At 30.0% G+C, this 25,990-nt stretch overlaps 1 protein-coding gene across 2 annotated transcripts in view; it reads right to left on the reverse strand.

The window, feature by feature from the left end:
• Positions 1-4,734: 4,734 nt before the first annotated feature.
• LOC129918870 (MOB kinase activator-like 2) overlaps positions 4,735-25,990 on the reverse strand; it is a 232,666-nt gene continuing 211,410 nt past the window's right edge. For both annotated transcript variants that reach the window (XM_055999616.1, XM_055999615.1), the window contains 3 exons: positions 13,783-13,943; positions 7,893-7,989; positions 4,735-6,115 (listed from right to left, as the gene is read on the reverse strand). In XM_055999616.1, coding sequence (XP_055855591.1) covers positions 5,209-6,115; positions 7,893-7,989; positions 13,783-13,943 — 1,165 coding nt within the window. In that variant the 3' untranslated portion in view covers positions 4,735-5,208. The remainder of the gene's footprint in view (positions 6,116-7,892; positions 7,990-13,782; positions 13,944-25,990) is intronic.

The following is a 25,990-nucleotide window of genomic DNA, read 5'->3' on the forward strand; positions in this document are numbered from 1 at the left end:
GGCATTACCCCCGCCAGACGTCCTTGAAAAGTCCAGAAATAACGACTTTTGTATGAAAATCGCTATTTCAGGACTCTTCAAGGACGTCTGGCGGGGGTAATGCCGTGGTTAAAACGTCTGGCACTAATTTATTTTCTATCAGGGGGTAGTGGTGATTTTTTATTTGGTACCACCAGACGGTTATATATCTTGCAAAAAATAATATTCTGACTTTTGTATGAAAATCGCCATTTCGTGACTCTTCAAGGACGTCTGGCGGGGGTAATGCCGTGGTTAAAACGTCTGGCACTAATTTATTTTCTATCAGGGGGTAGTGGTGATTTTTTGTTTGCTACCACCAGACGGTTATATATCTTGCAAAAAATAATATTCTGACTTTTGTATGAAAATCGCCATTTCGCGAATCTTCAAGGACGTCTGGTGGGGGTAATGCCGCGAATAAAACGTCTGGGACCGAACTTTTTGCAATCAAGGTATCGCCCTCTATCGGCTCTATATGAATTAAAGTGGTTATATACTCGACACAAAAATCGGAAAAAATGCATTTTTCAACTCCCCATAAACCATAGAATGCCGTGAAATAAACCTGCCAGACTTTCGAATTCTTCATCAGGACGCTATTACCTACACATACATATGACCCATTATCGGTTATCCAAAAACTCCCAAAATCTGCTCTGGGCTCTTAGACTATATAGCTATACAGAAAAATTATAAATTATTATTAACAGTGTTTTAATTAATATTTTTTTTTTGTTAAGATCAAACAATTTAATTTTTATATACAAATACCTATATGAATAAAATTGTGTTATAAGCATTTTAAAAAATAAAATCTATTTAATTGGTCTTATAAAGTTCGTTTTGTTGAAAAATGTTTTTTAAATGAATAAAAATATAAATTAAAATAACAGATAAAGGAACTTTGAGAAGTTAAAATAGAAAATTGCTGGTGCAAGAGAGTTTTGGTAATATTACTCTTTTCTGATTTTGTATGCATTGTTTCTCTCCCGATACCTTCAAATAAAGTTTAACGTTTCACCAAACTTCGTTTCATTTAATAAAGGTACTGTTTTAATAACGTGTCAGCTGTAATGAAAAATGGTAAAATACGGAATTTTCTACTCCAATTGCTTGGTTATTTCATGTCAGTTAACATTAAAAAAAACCGCAGCAGTGGTTTTCCTTTCAAATTTTGAAGTCAAAAGAAAAATTTTGCTGTTATCTTATCAATATAAACAATATTTTTTATTAAATTACTGCATTTGACATATATATTGAAACAACTTTTCAATAATTGCTAAATACTGTCTTTTTTAAAGATGTTGATATTTTTCATAGATTTTTTAAATTTAAACTAACTATAAAAAAAATTATTGTGGCATATCGCATATCTCAAAGGCGTCATGCTTAAAGAAGTTTTTTTAATTTTTTTTGCAAATGTGCTTCGAAAACCGGGAAATCTGCTTATAAACATATTTAGGTGCCAAGTAATCGGCCTTATCACGAATTCCATTCGTATCGGAAATTTTCTACGATACCAAAAAAAAAAAAAAAAATCACAAAATCCGATCGTAGTGACGATTTGTATGAAATTTTGGACAACTGAAAGCGACTACAGCGTCGGTTTGCAATAGAGCCAATTGTACACATGTGGTTCAGCCTTGGTTTAGAAATTTAAATTGCTGATTTATGCAGATAAGTTGTGGTTTCACCTTGGTTCAAGCATGGAGTTGGCTATTTTAACATGTATGTACCTTGAACCTGTGTTAAACCTCCAGCTTACCATTGATTTCAGAAGATAAAAGTTGCTGAACCACGGATTAAATATTTGTACAACTGGTCTTTAATGCCTAGCTATATTAGGAGGCAAACGGATGCTAATGTATCGAACGAATCGTTTCTTTCCTGTCTGTTAAATAGTAAGAGAAAGTGAAAGAGTCAGTTTTTGTTTTTAAATACGTAAACGCACTCCACGCCAGAAACAAAGTTTTTGAAAGTAAAAGCCCATGATTTCTCTCTTCATTTCTATATGAGTACAGACTACCTTTCTGGGGTCAAAATTGATAAGAATTGACTTTTCGGAAAATTTGTAAAACATATGCTTAAAACCGAATAAGTTTTGACAAAAATTTAATTAAAGTAGGAAGCATGAAGCTGTGAATGCAGCGAAGAATGTATTACCTATTCCATTTTGTTGCTATACAAAGCATATGACAACACTAAATCTAAGTCAAGATCTTTCAGCAGAATTAATGACCTTGTGTCAAATCTTTGTCTAAAAATGACTTTTTGTCAAAATTGCCGTATAAAATTTTGAGACACATTTTTTTGCAGACAGTTTCGACAATTTTATATGCACTAACATCCTGTGCCTAAGACCTATCATACCAATTTCGCTTTTAATCAATAATGGCAAAAAATCATATTCATGGATCTGAATTTCATAACAGTTGATTTTAGTGCTTTTGATTTAATTCTTTATTTCTCTTTCTTAATCAACGTCGATTATAATCTCATTTTGTTCTGATCTTTTATTGATTTATTGATTCTTTAAACGCATGAAAATGAAACAGAACAAAAATAATGAAAATAATTGGCCCTTAGTAATAAACCCGAATTAAGAGAAAACTAGATACAAAAAATTGAGTTTTCGCAAAATTCGGGGTAATTACTTAGAACCATTGATTTCTCTTTGTGAAACGCGCCTAGTTTCATACTATTTTCACAGAAATGGGTTTGTTTGTTTGACATTTTGTAAAAACTCGAACAAAAACAAGATGAAAGAAATAAAGAAAAAAAGTTATTAGACGCGTCCCATTAAGAGAGATCTCTTAGAGCTTTGATATTTTGAAAGTCGAACAAAATATCTCACTTGTCATCTTCATTGTATTTTGCGGATCTTTTGAGACTAACATGTATGGTTCCGTTTCTCAATGAGATTTTTTGTTGGTGAGAGACGTTTGTGAAACTATTTTGCGATAATTATCATAATGACATCATTGCGATATATCATGAAAGAAATATTCAAGTGAACAACTATGATTTGCAATATTGGCTAGTCTAACAGATGATATTTCCTATAAAATCATAGTGTAAGCTTTTTTTAAATTTAGATAATTTTTTTTTGGAAAATGCAACTTAACTATTTTTTATTTTTAAATACATTTTCGTTCTGTTTGATTCAACAAAATATGATAATACTACTGTCAAATTTTCTGAACTTAAATTAACAGTATTTAAACCAATAGTCAAAGGTACGGGAGATATCTTTCAAGAAGCTAATGTCTACAGAGTTTTTAAAATTTTTGTTTCATACACTGAGGGAAAATCCACCATAAAACAACGTGAAATCAATGAAAACCACATTGATTTAACTATTATTCGGAATGATTTTGTGTTGAAGATGGACATTTTAAAATCAACGTGGAAAAAAGGTTAATTTTTGATGGTTTCGTATCTTAAAGTCACATAAATCAAAGTAGTTCATCTTTGAAACAACGACGTTTCAACCTTAATTTATTTTTTCCCTCAGTGTAGCCCCAACAAAAATAGTAAAACATAAAAGTATAATAAAAAAAAAATGCCAGTGTTTCATTTTCAGTTGTGTATTTTATAAGTTTTGTTTTTCTTTTTTTATAGAAGAGAGAGAAATAATATTAATTTTTAATAACAAAAAACTATGTTTTCTTGTTCTTGTTTTTTTTTTCTTATATTAAGATCACTTTAAATTGTTTCTTTTTTTGTTTTTTTTTTTTAATATAATTAAATAATATTAGTTCCTTACATAAAAAAAAGTAATTATATAACTTTCTATTTGTTTTTGTTTTTTTCTATTTTTTTTTCACTTAATTTACAAATTAACAAATCAAACACAAACGCACTCTTGCAAAAGATAAACATTTAAAAATAAAAATAAATGAAATTCTTTTTATTTTACAAATTAACATTTAGTATTTTTCTTCTTTATCATCATAATCAGTAATAATTTATATATAAAAAAAAACCAATTCATTTATAAAAAAAAAAAATAATAAACAAACAAATATTTTCTTCAGCTTCACATAAAAATTACAAATATAAATAAGCTAAAAAAAAACACAATTAAGAATATTACAAATTGTATAGTATTTGGTTTAAAGTTTAAAAGGAAAGAGAGAAAAAATAAATCACTTTTTTTTTTAGTTTCCAGTTTTTTTTTTTTTTTTTTGTTGTCCTTCTTTTGTGAATATAAATATATTTTTTTTGTTTTTTTTTTTTACATATATTTTCATATTATTTTTGTTTCTTTTAAGGCTACAGAAAGAAGAGTTGTGTGTTGTTTTTTTATATTTTGTTAATTTTATTTAAATTTTTGTTTTTTGTTTTTAAATTTAAATATAGCATTTTTAACTGATGCTACGGCTTATTTTTGTTTTAATGTAAACAACTTCAATTTGTTAATATATTGTATATATATAATAGATTTTTTTTGTTTTTTTTTACATAAAATTAAAATTTTAAATTTCTTTTATTTTTTTGTTTTGTTTCCTTGCAGTTAAATAACAATTTTAATTAATTTTTTTTTTGTTTGTTTCTTATGTGTTTTTTTTTTCATTAATTCACTAAAAGATTTGTTTCTTTTTTTTGGAGGGGGGAAAGGAGAAGGGAGAGAGGATTGTTTATTTTTGTCATCAAAAAATATAAATTACATTATTTTACAAATAAAAGTCTTTGATGAACTTTTATTATAAGTTTTTTTTTTTTTGTTTTTTTCTTTTTAATTTCTTTAAAATTTGAGTGTTAACTTAAAAACAGAAACACTTTTTATTTTTTCTTTGTTTTTTTTTTTCAGCAAACACAAGTGTGGTTTTTAACAATTTGTTTTGTATATTTAGTTAGTTTTTTTTTTTATTTAAATTTTGTTTTTTTTTTTTTTTTTGAAAAAATAAACTTTAGATACTCGTAATTTTCAAATTGTTGTGTATGTGTGTTTTTTATTTTTTGTTATCAATAATTTTATGTGAGTTTTTATTTTTTTTTGTTTACATTTACGACAAATATTTTAACAATTAAATTGTTTCATTTTGAAAAAATAGAAATAAAACAAAAAAATAAAAAAAAAAAAAATAACGAAAAAACGTAATAGTAAAGAGAGTGCAAAACAACGCCATCTTTTGGTGTTTGCCCATAATAGTTTAATATAATTTTATTGATAGTTGCAAAAAACTATGCAGTTGTTGTATGCGAAGTGTGGTGTTGTTGAGGTGTAGGAGAATTATTACTACTATTATTACTACTGCTATTGCATTGCAACATATTGTGTGTGCTACCGTTGTGATGATTATTATTATAGCCAATATGGCTGCTTTTTGCTGTTGTGCTACCGCCAATACAGTAGCCACTAGTTCCGCCGCCCGTTCGCATATCACCGAATTCACTTGTATTAAAATCCCCCAAAATCCCGCCCATCAGTCCGCCACCGCCCCCAGCACCGCCTCGAATATCTGATTGCTCACTATTCAGACCTTTCTTGGCTTCGGGCTGCGTGCAAATGGGCTGTGCCATCGCATCACCATCAATTAGACGACCCGATTGCAACAAATTGACATCCTCACTGGCACCGGTGACAGTGCCTGTCATCGTTGTGACAGCTGCTCCCGTATGATGAACTGTCGCTGTCGCTGATGATGATCCACCCGATCCCGCTCCCGTCGCCGATGATGACCCACCACCGGTTTGTGAGGATGCTGTTTCGCTGGAATTACTTCCGTCATCGGTTAGGCGTAACGCCACTTCGAGATCACGCAGCACATCTGTTTCTTTTTCGTCGATTAAATTAAAGCGCCTGTGCAGGGCCGTCAAATGGGCAAAGGTTAAATTTAAATGTGTGTGTAATCCTAGGAGGGCGATTTCTCGGAAATGCGCCGCATATAGATGAGCTATCACATGAAATTGCAAGCGTAGAATTTTACGGGCGATCGATTCGAACGAATTTGGAAATTCGTTGGCGTATTTGGTTGGGAATATTAACTCGTCGCTGACTGTTTTTTGGGTAAATGTCATGACATAGTCGATATATTGGGGTGCAGCAACGCGGGTTTTTTTACCCTTTTCATCGAACCATAAGTACGTTCTGAAATTAGAAAGAAAAAACAAGGTTTATACATTGTTAATAGGTTTAACAGTTATAAAGACATTTAAAATGTTCCTACGCAAGATGCTAGCTATTCTTAATAAAAGAAACTACTATAGAATCCTATTTTACATTCAACATTTAAGTTTAGAGTCGGTAATGCAGTTTTTTCATATGTTACAAAATGGCACTTAGACAGCCAACTTTGAAAACTTATGCCGACTTTTCACGAGTCGATTTTTGCTGTGCGGCGAAGCTTTTCGACTCGTGTGAACGTAAGCCGCAGGTGACTAAAGTTTCAATCCCCAAAGAAAAATCCTAGTCGACTTAAGCTGTGCGACATATCGTGCGGCTAAAATCGACTCGTGAAAAGTCAGCATTAGGTGACAATTTCTGTTTAAGAACGTGCACTGCTTTTATTGCTTTCACAACACACGAAAGTACTTTAGGTACTTTTTTTTAAATATTTTATAGAGTGGCACTTAAGTAGCCAATGTTGAAAACTAAAGTGACAATCTCTGTTTAAAAAAGTGCATTGCTTTCATTACGAAAATGGCCCTAAGGTTAAGTTTTCAAAATTGACCACAAAAGTGTCATTTACTCGACTGTGAATCTGACCCCAAGCCTGTCGCAAAAGTAACTTTTAAAATGCTGATACTGAACGCACTCATTCCATCATTGCTATTACGCTACCTTACCTACAAACGTTAAGATTCTAGCATTTCAGCTTGGTTTTCAACCTCTTTGAAGTAGAATTAAATTTTTTCGAAGTAGAATTCGAAGTAGTTTCTTCGAAGAGATTTAACTTCTTCGATATTGCACTTAACCTCTTCGAAGTAGAATTTGACATCTAGCTGAAAAGCACAACTAAAAATAAGCTCTTTGCATTAGATCTGTTTTTTTTTATAAATTCAGCCTATTCTCCGAAATTAAAATGAATGCGTTCAGAGCGCTAACATTTTTTTTCAAGTATTTTAATTTCTTGGTGATAAAAATAATCCTAGTTAAACTATTTGAACAATCAAGATTTTTAGCATCTTTCATTGAAAAAAAAAATTTTTGACATATTTAAGTTTAACCAATCTAGGTCATGGACCGTTCTGTTCTAGCTTACCCATTTTATATTTTATTCAATATTCCTATAAACAATTCAAAAAAGCATATCATAATACAAAAATTATGAGAGTAATTTTCCATAAAACTCTCTGCCAAAAACCACAACATCAGTTTCACATTTTTTTATTTTCCTTTTTTGCTTCATTCATCTATCCATCTACCACAGAAGCCCATAAATTGTAATAATTCCAAACACAAGGCGAATTCTATAATCCCTACTATACTTTCTATATAATAATATATAATAAATATATTTTTGCCTGACTCTGAGTGAGAGAATCACCATCATCATCATTCTGATCGTCATCCATGAAACATTGTAGTTGGGTATAGGGTTATGTGTTGGATACCACAAAAACCTCAATGGTCAGGACCTACTTTTCGATTGAATTTATGATGCAAAATAATATTCCAATTTTTGTTTTTTTCTCTATTTTGATTCTTGGACATTGAATTGGTTGTCAAAACAGATGTGGCATAACCAAAAACATATATACCCTACTACTGCACTCAAGTAATAGTGCATATGTAATTTAATCAATTTGGAATTAGACAGAGAGAGGAAGAGATACATTTCCACTTAACTAGAAAAACCAAAAATATAATATAAGTAAATATTTATCCAAAAACATACAGACAGAAAAAGTAGTATTATCCTTACCTATTGCCAGGCCCAGTCATATCCGGACATCCGGATGGTGTACAAAATTCACTAATTGTTCCATAAACTAGATTAACATGTTCGAAAAGTGCCAGTGCTGAAATGAAATGAAAAATACAAAAACAAAAAATCAGTATTAATTTAATCATTTTAGTATTTTATTGAAAATTGGATTAAAAAGGACACAAAATCAGTGCCATAGAGTATTAGAGATACCCCAAACACAGAACAAAATTAAAACATGAAGTTTCATATAATATCCTTAATCATTAGCATTTATTTTAAAAATTAAACTTTTCCCTCACCCAAATTTACACTTTAGTTAGCCAGATAGCTTTAGCTACTGGGATTTTCAAAACTTTTCCTAAAAGTTGTGTTCTCTTTGCTCTTTCTCTCTATGATACATAATATTCGTCGAAGGAGAACGGGAAGAGAAAGGTTAAAGAAGTTTTTGAAAAATCACATTTTTCCCAGGAATCCACCAGGACTATATGCATAAAGTTTGTCTGTATCGAGGTGGTCTGGAGCTTAATTTTTTTTAGTTTGATTAAATTATTAAGTTTTAATCTGTTTTGAATAATTAATGAAACGAATAACTGGACTCTATGGAAACTTGGACACACCATCGTTCTCATTTTCTAATTTCTCGCTGAAGGTATAGAGTGGCAAGAGAGGGAAATGGACGTGAACTTGTGTAGACTTCAAAACTTTTGACATTGTAAGTAGTTATTTTTATTGTGGATTTAAGTTGATGGTATTAATAAACAATCTTCTAGTTTTTTTTAATTTTGTTGGCATAAAAGGAGTAGATATCCTTTAAGATTAATGAAAGGCAACTTGTATATATTTAAAGAGGTTTAAAAGCTTAGAATTATAAAGTTGTTTTGTATGAATAAAGCAGAGAAATGATGAGGTACACTAAAAACTTTGACATTTTAATCGACTTGGAAAATAATCGGGCTTAATTTTCATTCAAATGGGTGAAATAACTAAAAAAAAAAATTTTGAATTTTACTGTGCCACTAAAAAATATCTGAGTTTACAGTAATTTCGGTTGTTGGAACACGTTTGTTTGCAAAAATGTCGTCGAATGCCATCGTGTTCCTGACACTAATTTGAGACAAACAGAACTTTTATTATGAAACACTTATTTATTTGACATTTCTTTACATTCCTGAAAAATTTCCAGATGGATCACCTAAATCAGCATGAAAACGTAGTATCTGTTCAATTCCATACATTAAAAGTTGACTTTGGCTGGAAATTGATCGTTTGACAATCACGCGAACACGTCTTGTCCAAACAATCTCATGAAAGCAGAATATTTTTAGGTATGTTCGTGTACTTTTTTGACTAAACTGTTATACAATCTAAAAGAGTGGCGATGAAATTCTTGGAAACAACGTCAAACGTCATGCAACATGCATTTTATGAACGTACGTTAAAAATTTTTTCCCATTTAACAAATTGTATTAAGTAAATGGATAATATCAATCGAATGCCGAAATATTGTGCGGTGGTTGACATTTTGCTATACAAAATAAGTTTTTGAACCGCAATCCGAATAGCGAAACAAAACAATAGCGAAAACAAACGTCAAAAAACTATGCACTGTCTCTTAATACTAAATCTTTAAGAAGTTATACTTCTTTTCTGGCGTTTTTATCAGAAAGAAAATTTACTTTTTGACAGATGATGTCAAAATGTCATTTACCCTATATATATTTACTAACCCAGTGATTACACCGAATTATTATGGTGTGAACCTACTAAATTTTAAAAGTCATGATTACACGAGAAGGAAATAAAGTTTTGACAGAAGTGAATTTCTATGAGTGTGAGTGGTAAAGCTTCAATCGCGTGTACAAGTATATGCACACTCTTTTTTATGAAGTTAAAAGTCAAAATGACGAATCTTCATGACCCTAATTCAGAATATTCGATTTAAATTTTAGAAAAAAAAAAGAAATAATTTAACTTCAAGAAAGCAAAAGCTGATACCTACAATTCTTAAACTACCATAATTCACGACTTTATAAAATCATCTGTCAAAATGACGTTTGACTTCTTTTACGTCAAAAAAGCACATCAAAGCTAAATAATTGTTTTTTTTTTTTTTTAATGTATCGTAAAAATACCTTACCGCTTTTGACTTTATTGAAGCAATAAAAATCAATTTATCTCATCTCAAATCATCATAATTTCTCTTGAGAATAGATTGGTGTACACAGGAAGAGTTGGCTAATCATAAATATTGTTTATTCATTAAAATAAGATTTATTAAACTGTCAAAATCATTTAATAAATTTTAAAGGAAGACGTCTGTAAATCCTGACAATTATAATACGATATAAATACCCAATCTTGAATATTTCTGACGCAATATTGTCACTCTTATTATTCCCTGCATTAAAATTCAGAAATAAAAATTACCTTGCTATGCCAACACAAAACAACAGAGAAAATTTATTGCATACCCTCCTTGACTTCCTGTTTTGTCATTTGCGGCAAAAATGCACTCGAGAGAGAGAGTAGGTAAGGTAGGTAGGTATACATTTATAAAATCAATTATGACATTTGGCCATTTGCATTCATTTAAGAACCTCTATACAAGCAAATATTGTTGTTGGATTGCAAACCTATCTCCTCCTGCTTTCAAAAATGACGTAAATATTACATAATAACCTTTTAAAAACAAAAAAGGGTATTTTATGCCAAAAAATTTAAAATTGCACACCACAGATATTTTGTGTGCTGCAGATACATATAAAAACAATAAAACAAAATTTATTTCACCAGGCGACCTTTACGTCAACTCAATTTAAAACCAAAAATATAAATATATAAATAAGAAATAATAATGAAAAAGGCATTTTGGATGTGCCCGCCAAAATTAGAGTCCACGTGTCGTTGGTCATCGTCGGTTTGTCGGTTCATCGTCAACGATATATGGGTATTGCAGAAACAGAAAAGACTTGTTTGTCCACTTTGTGCACTCATGGGGTTCTCTGGGTTGTGCAAATTTATTTTTACGATGACATGTTTTTGGGTTCGATAAAACTTTGTTGTTTTTTTTTTTACTTTAACTTTTTTAATTTTATTTTTATTTTCATTGATTGATTCATTGATTAATTAACACTCAATGGGTGTTTAAAGCAAAAAAATTGCTGCTTCGAAGTAAACAAACTGAAGTGCAAAAATAAATTTATTCATGTGATTTTTTTTTTTGACTGACATATGTCACATAGCCCGATTGATTGAATGAATGACAGATAAACATTAATATGACGTAAGAGTATAGGCTGATGTTTTTTGTTTGAGTTATAGAAAGAGAAGGCAAACAGAGGAGGAAAATTCAGGTTGGATTACTCTTCTTTAGCATTTGTTCTTCTGAATTAGTTATGTCAACAAAATACGTCATTTTGACTAATGAATGATGTTACTATCGCATGGTTAGGAGAAAGTGCTTTGATATTTGTCATCTCATCACAGAAGATAGAAGATGTCTGGGATAACTACAAAGGTACATGAGTCAAATAAAAAAAAAAGTGACTGTTTGACAGTCAACACTTAAGTTTATGAATGGTAAGGTAGTGTTATTTTGGCTTATTATGGAAACTGTGTTTGGAGTTTTCAATGTCTTCTACTTAAGTCACTGTTAAACTGTACCTAATCATGGGTTTATGGCAGAATTAATTGAAATGATGGTAAGGCAGTGTACACTTCAAGAAACGAAAAGTGTTATTAAATCATTGTTATAGAAGTGTTATGGATCATTGAAATTTTTAAATTGCATAATTGCGTCTTTACCTTCACACAATCTCGCCCAAAAAAATGTGGTGAACTTATCAATCACTAATTAAAATCTTTTAGACGATATAAAAAAAAACCTTTAGTTCATTGTGAAAATTCAGAAAAATAAAGTTAAAATCCACAAAGGACTTGAATGTCCTACTTTCTCTCAGCAAAAAAAAAATACTCAAAATGTTTGCACTTCAGCATTAAATTCGCTTCAGACTGAATTGAAAAAAAAAAAAAAAATATTCCAAGGGAGCGATAACCCAGTTGCAAAATAAGAAAAAAAAAATTAGTTCAAAGTGCAATGACAAGGTCATGAAACTAGGTTTTTTTTTCAATTCATAGTCATCATGCGGCTTATAAAGTTCCATCCATAAAGAGAGAGATATATAAAATGTAGGTCACAACGACAACGACTGGCAAGGGATTTAAGAAAAAATAAAAGAAACAAATAATAGATTGAAATTACTCAAGAACTCAGTAGCAATCAAATCTTATGGGAAAATAAAAAGATTTTAACTTTTTGGCGTAAAGTTAATGGATTGGAACTAAATGGATTTAATAAAACTAATGTGTTTAAATAAACAAAAAATAAAATACAATGAGGAAAATAAACTCAAAGTGATTATGAAGAGCTTTGAAAGATTGGATCAAATTAAATTTCTTATCGCTTTTAACGATTTCAACTACTAAAGGGGTTTTTGTTGAAGTTGGGTAATACTTTTGGGAATTGTGTCAAAGATGTCATTTTTTACAAACAAAATTCTTACTTTTAAGTAGATTTTGTCTACGTCGTCGTCTTAAATGGCTGATATAGGGAAATTTAGTGGCACTTCCTATGTAATAATGTGCACTACCTTACCGTCTCTTAGTTTTAATGTTGACTGTGCAACAAGGCATTCGTAATTCAACTAAACAGATCACTTATAATAATAATAGTTTTGTTTGTGATTTTCAACCAAAACTACCTTATCGACTTATAAAAAGAATTTTTTTTACTGTTGAGTTTTAAAAATTAAAAAAAAATTGGCAGTAATCGCTATTAATCAAACGAAAGAAGATTAAGGGCCGTTCACAGTCAAGATTTTCCATGTAAGAATGTGAACTACTTTACCTGACCTTATTTTATGATCTCTAAGATAGTAAATGCATGAACCAAATTTTAAAAAAACGGTGTCATGAGCGTGATGAATGATAAGGTAGTTTTTCTGTTTTTCGATAAATTTAAACTAGCGAAAGCAATGGAAATATTTTCGCTGTTTGTTTTGTTCGTAACTATATAAAAGTTTTTTTTTTAAACTAATTTAGTTTGAGAGCCTTTACAGATTTTCTTAATGAATTTAATTTATTGTAGACTGACTTATTTTTATTTTGTAAACAAAGCAACTCATGTGTAACTGCTTTGAAAAGGAAAAACATTCAAAATATCTACAAAAATTAAACACTTATTTTTAGACGACATATTTTTGATGGTTACTGAAGTGAAGCTTCCACCCACGTACGGTTGGAAAAATATCATTAATACAAAATGCAACAAAGTTTTAAAGAAATGTCATACGATAAACACTGAGTAATGTTTGACAACACTTTCCATTTATAGTATGCAAAACAAATTGTCTTTATGATGCATTGCAGGCAAGGTAGTTATATGAAAAAAACACGAATAAATCACTATTTTACTCATTTTGTGACACTTATTTTTTTGTGTCAAGTGTCATTACAATCTTAATAAAGCTGTCTAATTTTTTGATAATCCTGATCACAGCAGTAAGACTCGCAATTAACAGAGTACGCCGGTGAAGAAATGAACGATTGTCGATAAGGTAGTTGAAAAAAAAAATAAATAAATAAATAAATAAATAAATATATATATATATTTATTGGATATTGTGTAATAGTTTTGAATTAGTAAGAGTCAGGAATGATATCGGTTGTGAGGCGAATTCGTGGCTCGGTAATACAGTTCAAATTGAATAATTATGATTCTGGTTGAAGTCATAAAAATTTCGCTATAAGAAACAATAATCCCAAAGGTTTTTTTTTTTAATGTTAGGATAATGAGTCTCTATTTATAATTTATATTTGTACTTACTGTGCGACGCTAGCCATTCATTATAATCTAAACCAGCTGGAAGATCAACTAAGGCTTTGAGATCAGCTTCAGGTAGTTTACGCTCTAAAACACTCTCTTCTAGGTATAATTTTGTATCTGATGCATTTTGATCGCCATCCCGTTCTTTGCGACGGGCTTTTCTGTAAATAGAAAAAAAATATTGTATTTATAAAAACTGAATAAAAGTTAAAATCAATTTAAGATTCATTTAAGAATAAGAAATTAGAATATTTAGGTATATTGACTCGTAGAATCAAATGAGTGGTAACCAAACGTGGCCCTTATTGGTAACCTTGTGGTACCCCATTATAAAAATTTCTTTCAGAGGTTCAATTAGAGAATTTTTGGTGGTCATGTATACAGTATACTGGACTGGGGTAGGTATCTAATTCTTCCACAGCTTTACTAATTCTTTCCACAGCATCCTATAAATGCAATTAAAATATCTCAAAGGTGCTTTAAGCCCATTCTTCAAAACTTAAACCTTCTTCAAATAATAAATTGTAACATTGTATAGCTTAATAACTCTCCAAATAACCTTCCTCTTAAATTTCAATAAATAAATCAATCTAAAAATTTAAGCTTCAAACAGAGAGTAGGTATATTATAAAAGTCTAATACTTGAGTTTACATAAAGTCAATTTCTTAACTTATTTCAAATAACCATTAATTTTAATCTGCAAGTAAATATTGTTGAAGCCAATTGCCATAATTCAAGCTCTTGGTTTGATAAGCTTTTAATTTTGTTTTGTTTTGGGAAAAGGCTATCTATCTACGATAAATATAGAAATTTATTACCGTCTTCGATATTTTTTTTCTTTGTTGAAATTGAACTATTGCGTCGTTTTTGAAAGACACCTGGGACTTCAGCAATAAATTTGCAAAACAATCTCTTTATTAAAAGTAGATAAAGATTGTTGAATGTTTGTTGAAACAATCTTATTTTATTGAGTTCGTAGAACATTTTAGTGACTGCCAAAATCGTTTAAAAGAGGTATCGACTGAAGTTATTTATTCCCCCAAAAATACTCAATCTGACAGAAAAAAGTAAGCAAGAACTTTTGTTATACTCCATCAATCTATTTAAATCCCTAAAGATGGAGCCACCACCCTCAGAGAGGTAAATCTTTAAGAAATGTTTCTTTCGACAGGGAAATAATGACTTTTTGTATTCCTTTAAGTTTTTTTTTGTTTGTGTGCTTTTTTTTTGGGTAAGGAAGTGTTTCTATCCATCATAGTGGTCGGTCGTTTACTTTATTTCTATCGCGTCGTAGCATTTAAAAATAACACAAGGGGTTATATTTGTTGTTACTTCAGGAAAAAAAAGTAATAGATTGTCTTGATTGTCAAAAAAAGAATCTCTTTGGGGATGAAATGGAAAAAAGTTTTATTGTTTTATACAAAATAAAAACTCCTTTAAAGTCTGTTGACTTCACATTTGAAGTAGTCAAGTCAAGAAAATGAAAAAAAAAAATATTTAAGGGATTATATGGATACATATGAATTTCTGCAGTTACTTTTTTGTAAAAGGGATGAATATTTGTCACGAAACACCAAAGGAAAATAACAACTTTGGCTAAAAGTTTGCTTAATGAAAGATCATCTTGATTATTATTCATTTCTTTCTTTTGTAACTTTTACTCATTAGTCTAAGAGGTGTATTTGTTTGTTTCCTACAAAGAAAGTTCTGATGAATTTTTTGTTTTTTTTCTTCTTAGCCCTGATTTTTCAATCGTCAGTTAGATTATAAGAAGAATAAATGTGAATATAAAAAAAACTTTTATTCCTAGGAATAAGCTCTAACTTAAGTTTATCGGACTATTGAAAAATTGGCCCTTAATATTATTAAAAGGAAATAGAAAATATTAAAAATGGGTATATTTGAAGCAAGTCAGGCTGAAAACAGAAAAGTTCACATATGTCAAAAAAATATATGTAAACAATTATTTCTATCTGGCAACGCTTTTTCGAAATGTCAAAATATAAACTTACTTACAAAATGCGGTATTAATTGGGGCCACAAACAGATCTAGTGCATACAACTGATGCATTATAGATAAAGTAGTGTCAACAATTGACATTTATTAAAATCAGTGTTGCCACTTATTTGTTCATTTTCAATTTTACAACTGAAATTTTCGACAGTTTGAAATTTTCATATCGAACACTACGAATGCCTTAAAAAATGAAAAAATGCCATTCCAATATTGGAGAAACATTTAATATTAGTTCCGTCACATATTTTAATTAACTTGACTTTAAATATCTGCGGCAAATTGCCAAATCATTTTTCATATAAACTGACGGAAATATTTTTTTATTCATATCTAATATTCATAACAATTAATAATTGGAAGTGCACGCACAACATTCTATATGCACCGTTGAACGCTGTCATCATCAGCTGTCAAAGTGTCTTGTATTATCAATTTGATTGTCTGGTCATCATAGCGCCACACGTTTTACATACTTCCAATTCCATAAATACATTCAAATAAAAATAAAAGTCATATAACATCATTTTATGCTGTCATTTTAACTGTCACTTAATAAATTGACATTTAATCAAACTTATAAACTACTTTTCGTTAAGATTCTATGCAACTTTGAAGAATGATAAATATTTTGCATATTTCTGACACAAAATAACCTTGTCCTCTTCCAAAATATGAACAGACACTTTTATGTTAGTGTCAAAGTCTTGTTCTCCGTCTGATAACTTATCTTTCGGTATCTTATTAATTCGATAACAAAACACAATAAAAAATAATAAAAACACTTCAATTTGACTAATGACAAAAGGATTAAAGCTATAATCACACTTTTGTGACATTTCAAATTCAGCGACGCAAAAAAGAAAGAAAGATATTTTTGTAAATAATTATGTATGCGAATATTACTTCATCCGAAAGTAGTTATATCATTTGTCATAACATAGCAAAGAAGTGCGTGTATATCTGTCACTTGATGTCATCTTTGTGCGTTTTCTTTATTTTATCTTTCTTTCAGCCTAGATTCTGTTAGTCTATACAAAGATTTTATGCAAATTATATCTACAAAACAACGGTTTTTTATTGACCTTAAGTTCGTCACGCAATAATAACTAGACTATGTATAAATGTTTGTTTTTTTTCGAACTCTACCTACACAACACATTATAAATTGTGTATAAATTTACCGTTTGGAATAATGACTCTAATTATCTGACAATCATATAATTACTCATACTGTTGTTGTTGCTGTACGGAAAAAAATATAAAGGCAACACCACAATGTGAATATAACAGAAAACAACAACAATAACACATTATTTATTGCCGTTGTGCAAAAGTCAATGATCAAGCCGAGAATCAAAACACACTCACACGCATAGAAACTCACTTTGACTGTCATTACTAATATTTTGATTCTTCGAATGAAAACAAAGCGATTGACATTAAAGGCTCGATCGATTTTAGACTTTCGATTTATAAACGTAGGTATGACAATAATGACTGAAGGGCATCACATAAACTGTCATAAACAACCGTTAAGTGAAAAAAAATCACGTATTAGTTTCAATAAATTTAAAGAAATATGCTTACTCATTTGATTTTTTGACAAATCAATGGTAAGCTGTCAAAATTGACAGATAGAGCTATGATTTCGCATTTTTTTTTTGCATGATTCTCCCCCTTTTTTTATAGGCTCATGATGATGATGGTGCGTGAATTGTACATAAATTAACTTACGTTTCACACAACCAAGACCCAAAGTCATTGAAACACGCAAAGCGGAAGAAAATAACGACAAAACAAAAGAAGAGAAAATAAAACGGAAAAACTGAAAATCAATTAAAAAAAACAAAGATGGCGATGGTTAAGGCGATGTTGATGGCGTGACGTCTAGTTGTTTGTCCTACTTTTATCCAAAGCCTGTGTTAATTTTTTTGCTTCGAAGGGGTTTATTATTTTTTTGTTTTTGTTATTGCTGATTATAATAGTTTTTTTTTAGTAGTCAACTTTAATGGAAGTAAATAAAATAATTAAATAACGTTCTAGTTCACGTCTTCGTCCAATAGACATTGTAAAGTGTAGTCTGGTGTTTATGATTGTTTGTGTTCTGATTAAGAAAGTTCTGTTTTTCTTGTCTCTTATACTGTCTCACATGATAATAATCAGGCTGGTGTGGTCAATAAAAATAGGAACTTACAAGGTTTTAAATTGAGACAATGAATTAATGCGTTTTTGTTTTCATTTTTTTTTTTCATTGGCCAAGGTTATAATAACAACAAAACAACAACAATTTGTATAAGACTGACCAGTTCTTTGTTTTGTTATACAAATGAAGTTTATATATATATAAAAAGAGGGCGCGTGTAAACAAAGAAGAATAAGTCATCTCGAAGTGTCTCATTGACTTGTGAGACATTAGTTACACTTTTGTTATTCAGATAATGATGACTTTTGAGATGATTCATTTAAAAGTGTGGAGGTTTTATTTTTTAAGAGCGTGTGTAAGGACAGGAGGATATGCAAATTTGATAATATATTACAAAAGTAACAATGATTCAATCAATGGGAAAAGTACTAGATTCGCACCTGCATTGAATTTCAATTAGAGAATCCAGTTGATGAACTGTCAAATTGATTCACGAAACCAATTTTTCATTTAAATTTCCTCACAACAGTTGTCATTGTTGACATTTGTTATCCATTAAACTACATTATCGTTTTATCGATTACGAAATATGTAACTGATAAACTGACAGAAGCGAGTCTCACTAATTTACTTCATGTTCGGTGATCAGTGAACCTGACATTTCCTATTAGAGAAGTGTTCGGAGACAAAAACACAAAATGCACTTCATATTAATCTTTATGCTTTAAATCTGACTGTCAGTATTAAGGCTGTCCTACAAAAACGAAGATCGAAGACAAAAAACGTAGTAGATTGTGTTTTTGTATGAAAAAATATTCCACACCTGAACGTCGACGCTCCAAAAAACCCTACAGGCGTCACAAAAATGTTAAACACACCACCACCACCATCTTTTTTCGAAGCCAAATAATTCAAAAATGACATTTCCAATGAGTCCGTTCAGCACAAGTGGCTCAGTTTGATTTACCAACTATTGGTTGATCGTTGGTGAAGAATATTCATTTAATTATTATCAGATAACAAATATTCAATAATTCTTGTGGTTTACCCATAAATTCCCCCAAAATACTATAATTTATTCAATTATTTATTATAAATATATCACAATCGTAAATAAATCTAGTACAATTTTGTTTCAAACAACATTAACCTCAATAATCCCTGATCCATATAATAATTTTTAATAGGTAGACGTATAATTCTATCAATTCCCCAGACCGCACACACTTCATTTCATAACCACTGAAAATTTATTCTCGCAACAAATTCAATAATTGCACCTATGGGTCACATCGTATTATACGAGTCGTTATTGTCATCGCATTTAGTTGCATTATAGTTTTGATATTTATCCGCAATGGAAATACCTAGTTTGCCACTCAAAATAATGTGTATATAAGTTGATTCAGTTTTAAAATCTAATTTTGGTCTACTTTTTCTGACTCTATACGAACTTCGAACACAAATGTCGTTCATTAATAAATTCATTCAGTGACAGTAATTAACGATGAATCACTGAATTAAATGATTTTTTGCAAGAAAAACTTATAATATAGTGACAAACTACTGTACTAGCGCGTTGGCGACGACGACGACAGCGCGCGTCTACAATTTCAATACGGTAGTCTGTTAGGTGCATGCAGACGCCAAAGAGTATCATCATCATCCACATAAAATGGGAGATAATTAATAATCAAATACATTATTCATGCGTAGTCAAATTAGAATTAATTTTAATTGAGATCAAGTTGTCAGATGAATATAGTCTTTGTTTCTTCGTCTTTGTGTTTCACAGCATAGCGGCAGCGTGGTTTTGTTTAAAAAAAAGATAATGCAGTTTAAGGAAGTTAAACTTCATAATAATTCATTCAATAAATTGGTGAACTGAGGTGTCTTGTCAAACTTTATGAATATTGGAGACATGTTTGGTTTTGGCATTCAATGATTATTTTTTATTTTAATCGATATTTCAACGCACATTTAAGCTCATAAATTTCTTAAACAACTCGCTAGATACGTAATATTGCAACATTAGATGTCTAATCATGAATAATCTGTCAAACGGCAATCAAACAGAGCCACCTGAAATCGAACTGTAATATTGAACAGTGAACACGCCTATTAATGCTCCATTTCTTCATTTACAAGATTTTAATAAAATTGGTGTTCGCTATCAAGTGACATTTGTTTTGTAGAATAATAATCAAAATGTCAAAACTGTCAAATAAATAGTATAATTAAATGAGTTCAATTTTATAATTCAACCAGAACTAATAATATAAATTTAATGACTTAAAATGTCAAAACATCTGTTGTACAAAATTACACAACAAAACAAAAATAATCAAAGACTATCCGTATCATTTCTTATAGACGACAGACATATTACATCATTTGTTAAATAGAAAAAAATAAACATTTTACAAATACGAATCATTCGATTCGATTTCATATAGTCTAATTATTATCAACAAAAATTTCACTATCGACAAAGAACGTTTATTTGTTTTTATTTTTAGTATTTGATCGTTATCGATTTGCAAATAGTAAATAAACGTCACATTTTTTGATATTTAATAATATATCAGTAAAATGTGCTAAAATTTTGGGTAAATAACAAAGTTTTTTGATTAAATCAAGTGAAAATGACGCACTAAATGGTCTATAAGTAAATAAAAACAAAAACATTTAAAAAATATATAAATAAAAAACGCAGACGAATTGCTATTTATAGATTGCGTGTTCATTTTATACAAGGAATAACACCACAAAAGTTAAACCTTAGTTAGCTAACTATTAGTTTTCGTATAAATATTTGAATATGAGAACAAAAGCATCTGTCAATTTGTTCTTTATTTGTCAGAATTTTCAACAAAGACTTTTACGGAGTTACTTAAAAAATTTATGAAAAGTGATTATTGGGGGCTGAATGCAATCATAATTTTCGGTTTTAGAAATTTGAGCGGAACTAAGTCACATTACACATGTCAAATTGTGACAAAAATATGAATGGTAAACAAACAGATCAGCGCGACAGACGAATTGACAGTTAAGAAACCATTAAAATCTTAAGGCAAGTTCGCACTCTGTAACATTTTAGAAAATTGCACAGAACAAAAGTAGCTCAGATTACAAACTTTGCCGCTGAGTGTCGGTTTTGAAGTTCGTTTGCACTTTGTAGTGTCAAAAGCCTTTTTTTCGTCAAATTTTGACAGTAAGGTGTTCACTTCAAATTGACATTTCGATAAAAATGTGATATCTTCGTGCAAAGAAAAGGGGTGTTTATGCAACGGTGGTAAACCTGGAATACGTGGTAAAGTGGTAAATGTTTCAAAATTGTGTATGAGTTAGACCTGTTTGTTTACCATATTTACCATTTTACCAGGTTTACCCAGAGTTTACATCGTTTCATTAATACCCCTAAAGATTTTTCCAAATTTCCCCGCACATCACATTGAAAAACCTTCAGGTAAATCCCCAACCTTGGTTTAAAAATAAACAAACAAACAACAAACCAATAATAATAATAAATAAAAAAAAAAAAATAAACTACAAACTCACCCAGCAGCACAAATAAATATATCCACGGATTCTTGTGCATATTTCAATAACGTACCAAGTGATTCACCAATCTTAGCCGGAATCTCAGTGACTTGCCACATAAACCTCACTGATTTGACCAAACATTTAATAATGTATGATTCCGTGTGGTGATGATTATTTTCATTGAACTCTTTCATTCAAGCGGTTTTTTTTAAATATATTTATATAATAGATATTTTCACATAAAAATAACAACAACAACAACGTGTCTGTATAGCACCAAAAAGTATATAATTAATAACTTTGTGTTAATATAACACCTTTTAAAATGAATAGCACCATTTATATCAGCTTTATATCGAACTTAAAATTCCGGTTTAAACTTTGATTTAATAATTTGTACTAGATTTTTTTTTCTTTTTCTTAAAGATTATCACAACTATATAAAACAGAGAATATAAAATATAAAAACGGTGGGTTAAAAAATAAATAAAATTTAACAAATAAACAAAAATAAAAATATGTTATAACGCAACGTCTTTGGGGTTCTCGTTTAGCCGTTTTTAAATTGTTTTCTTTTTGAGTTTTCGTTTGCGATTGGAGAGCTAATTGTTTCGCTCGCCCTTCGTGACCGATAGTCGGACATCACTAAACCGAGTCACCCAATCATATACCATACAAACCCCGGTACGGAACCGATTCATCGCGTCGTTTAAGTCACAATAACTTTTTCAACAAATACATTGACAAAACGCGTCAAGTGGTTCTCGCGAATTTTTATCAAATATAAACGTCGTTTTTGTATAGATAGTCTTTGTTTTGTATCTAAAGTGGGTAGCGGCTTAAAGAACGCTTTATAACATTCTCAGGTGAGGTAGTGATAAGGTTTTTGCTTGTCACATTTTTTACGCGGTGGTCTATCGAATGAGTGTTCTTTCAAAACTTTCAATTCTTATCAAACTTATACCCTCTACCATAGAAAAATATCTGGTTGATATTGAGGGGCAAATAAAAAAAACCCACACTGAAAGACTGCAATTTATTTTTTATGCCCCTATTTACATTCTTATATGAGCATTATATGAGCAAATGAGCATTGAACACCCTAGAGTACAGTAAATTTACACGACGGAAGGAGATCAATTTTTATCTAATCGTTTTTATTTTTTGTTATAAAACTCAATAATAAACCACTACCATCATCACCATCTAGTGATAGCAATGTGAATTAGGTGTTCAGAATGCAGATGTTTGACAAATAAATTTATATGAAGTACTTCGATAACACTTCGATAACTCAGTTTGTGATCAATTTATTTTTATTTTTTGTTTACACATAGAAAAAAAGATATGAAAACACAATAATGAGTCATTCATTTGAAACTAATTGACATTTATTAAATGACTCTTGGTTTTTCCTATTCTATCTTATACCTACTAATTGCCATTGTACGTTTATCAGGTATAAATTATGATAAAACAATGAATTTCACAAAAATATCATGTTATGACAGTTGTTTTGGGGTTCATACGTGAGATAAGTCAAAATCACGAATCAAGGTTATTTATCTAATCAATGCAAAATATTTGGAAATAATTGTTTTGTTGTGCAAGACCACAAGGGCTGTCGTAATGAGTATCTATACAATTTAATTAAATCGGATAAAAATTCAAACAATAATGTTGTTGAATGCATTCATTCAAAAAAATTGACATCTCCATAGAGAAATGGTCACACCTCATTTGATATATGCACTTGCTTTAAAGGGGTTCACAGTTGTCAAAAACGAAAACTGTCAGATGAATAAATTTAAGATGGTTTCCTAAGTTATTGACAGCTGCGTTATTAAAATTGTTGTTACTCAAACGTCAAAAACTTACGATCCCATTTTGACAATTTTACACAGATGCGCCTCTTCTGCGCAAAAATGCCTACTATAAAGTTAATCTTGGAAACTCAAGTATAATATGAACTGCATTACCATTCATACATTTTAAATTGCCTTTATGGTTACTTTCACAGTTGACTAGTGCGACTTAAGTGGTCGATATTTTTAAGTGTAAATTACAATGTAAAAATACGCACTACTTTACCATCGCTAAATTATATTTGTAGGAATTTATGGTCAAAATAGCTCAGGCATTGTAGATAAAGTAGTTCGCAGAAAATAATCTAGTAAACGTTCGATACTTACGATCAAAGTCAGCAAAGCATTACCTTTGTTCGGTGCTATTCAAAGAATACATTTCGACTCTTGACAGTTATGATTAATGAAATATTGTCATGTTTCAGAGCTGATTTGTTATGATAAGTCGGTAATACAGTTCACATTTTTCCACTGTTCCACATTTTGCCAATCTTTTTGAATATTTTTCAGTCAGGTAAGAATATTATCAATAAAATAAAAGTGATTCATAACTATTTAATGCCTATCAGGCGAACCTCTTGAAAAAATAAAAGAAAAACCAACAAAACATTACAAAGAAAGTCTTTAAAACTGTTCTTGGGGATTCCTTAATGATGAGTGGTTAAATGTTTTTAGATTAACAAAGAATGGTTAAAAGATTCATAAACACGTCATTGATTTCATCATATCCTCTGAGATTGGCCTACAGTCAATTCCGATTATATTGGAAATGATCATAATTTTGATTTTCTTTTCTTTAAAGCTCACATATTCCGAGTTTCAATAGGTGGAATAAACATGAATAATAAGAGCAAACAGATCTTTTGCAAAGTTCTGATACATTGAAGGTAAAGAACATTGACCTACTATATATGGACTGCTAGTCGTATGACTTTTCCATACAAAAATTGAAAAAAAAAATGATTCCACATCTTTCTAGCTCTACTAGCGGTATAACCTTAGACGGCGAAAAGAGGAAACTTTTAGTGAATGACATCTGTCGTTAAAAGGTAGTGCTTTCTCTGTTTTTCTATATTTGTTCCTTTCGCACTTCGTCAAAAATGTTGCACTTATTCTCCGCTTTTTTTTAGGGCGCTAGTATCGCGAAGAAACAAGTGGAACCAACTTGAATATGCTTCTAGCAGTCCATATATATTAAGTCAATGGTAAAGAAGTGTTGCAAAGTATGCTTTAAGAATTCAGGTAAAAAGTGGTACCTAAGTGCAGTTCAGTTAAAAAATCTTAAAGTTCTGTTCGCACTTAATATTTTTTTATTAGTTTCATACTAATTGAAAGTATTTTATTAACAGAGAGACGATAAGCAACGACATTTAAATGAGAATGAATAAAATTGTAGAACATCAAATAAGTAATCGGGTCAGCCTGTGTGTTCAGAAGTTCACATAAAAATGATTCATCTTATCCTTCCTTACTTGCTTACAAAAAACGTTCTTTTTAATAAGAATTTTTATGAATGAATCTCAGTTTAACACGTAAATACCCTGATGATTTATAATTTAACATATTATAACACAAAAATTCACTCTAAATTTGCGATGCTCACTCGCATATGTACAAGGATTAAATGGAAATCGCGTGTGCGTTTTTTTATTCAAAATATTATGGTGATTAATTTTTATCAAAACCAGTTTAAAAGAGAAAAATATTATAGAGGCAAAAAAAAAACAACTATGAACGTTGTCGTGCGTCGTTGAGATCATAAATTTATTATTTTGTGTAAGAAAACAAAAAAAAATTGAGTCATCTTAATCGAAAAAGCGATATGAAAAAAAATCTTGATGTAGTAGTAACTCATATTTATGCTTTGTTTTAAAGTTAGTCATTTTATAATCATAAATAGTTTATCTTATCTTTAAACTAATTTGTTCTATAATTAAAATAATATCTATTCAGGTTAAATATTAATCAAAATTATATAAAGAAGGTATGTTAAAATTTTTTTAAAAAAGAGTTTGATAGAACAGGTTGACATTTTAAATAAATGTAGATACTTCATTGTGGTATGTATACTTAAACATCCTTTAATACAGTGCGGTTCACTAGATAAGACCTAAAATATCATAATTTTAAAGTGGTTTGATTAAACGACTAAAGTAGCAAAAGAGACAAAATTATTTGCAAGCCCTTATCAATTCCAAAAAAATTCAAAATTATTTGGAAAAAAGTTTCAATTAGGTTGCGAATCAGTTTTGAATCTGTTGCAAGCCAATGAGCCTGAAGTTGTCATAGAGTTTTGAGCTATGTTTAAACTTTCTAGTTTCATCGAAGAGTTCTTTTCTTTAAACGATTCCATACCAATCTTAAATCTATTGCAAATCAGTTTCAAATTGATTTCAAATTAGTAAAAACTTCACTATAATTAAATTATTACATGTATTACAAGTTTATATTCGATTGCAAAAAATTAGTAGTTAAGAAAGTCATAACGTCTTACTTAATAACCAGCAGTGTATAATAATACAATATAAATAAGACATCACTTATCAACTTGTTTTGCTATTTCGTTATCGTTTAAGTATAATTAATAATAATAATAATAAAAAAAAAATAAAGAAAACTTTCAGGTTGATAAACTT

The sequence above is a fragment of the Episyrphus balteatus genome, chromosome 4 (genome assembly GCF_945859705.1).
Source record: "Episyrphus balteatus chromosome 4, idEpiBalt1.1, whole genome shotgun sequence".
NCBI lineage: Eukaryota > Metazoa > Arthropoda > Insecta > Diptera > Syrphidae > Episyrphus > Episyrphus balteatus.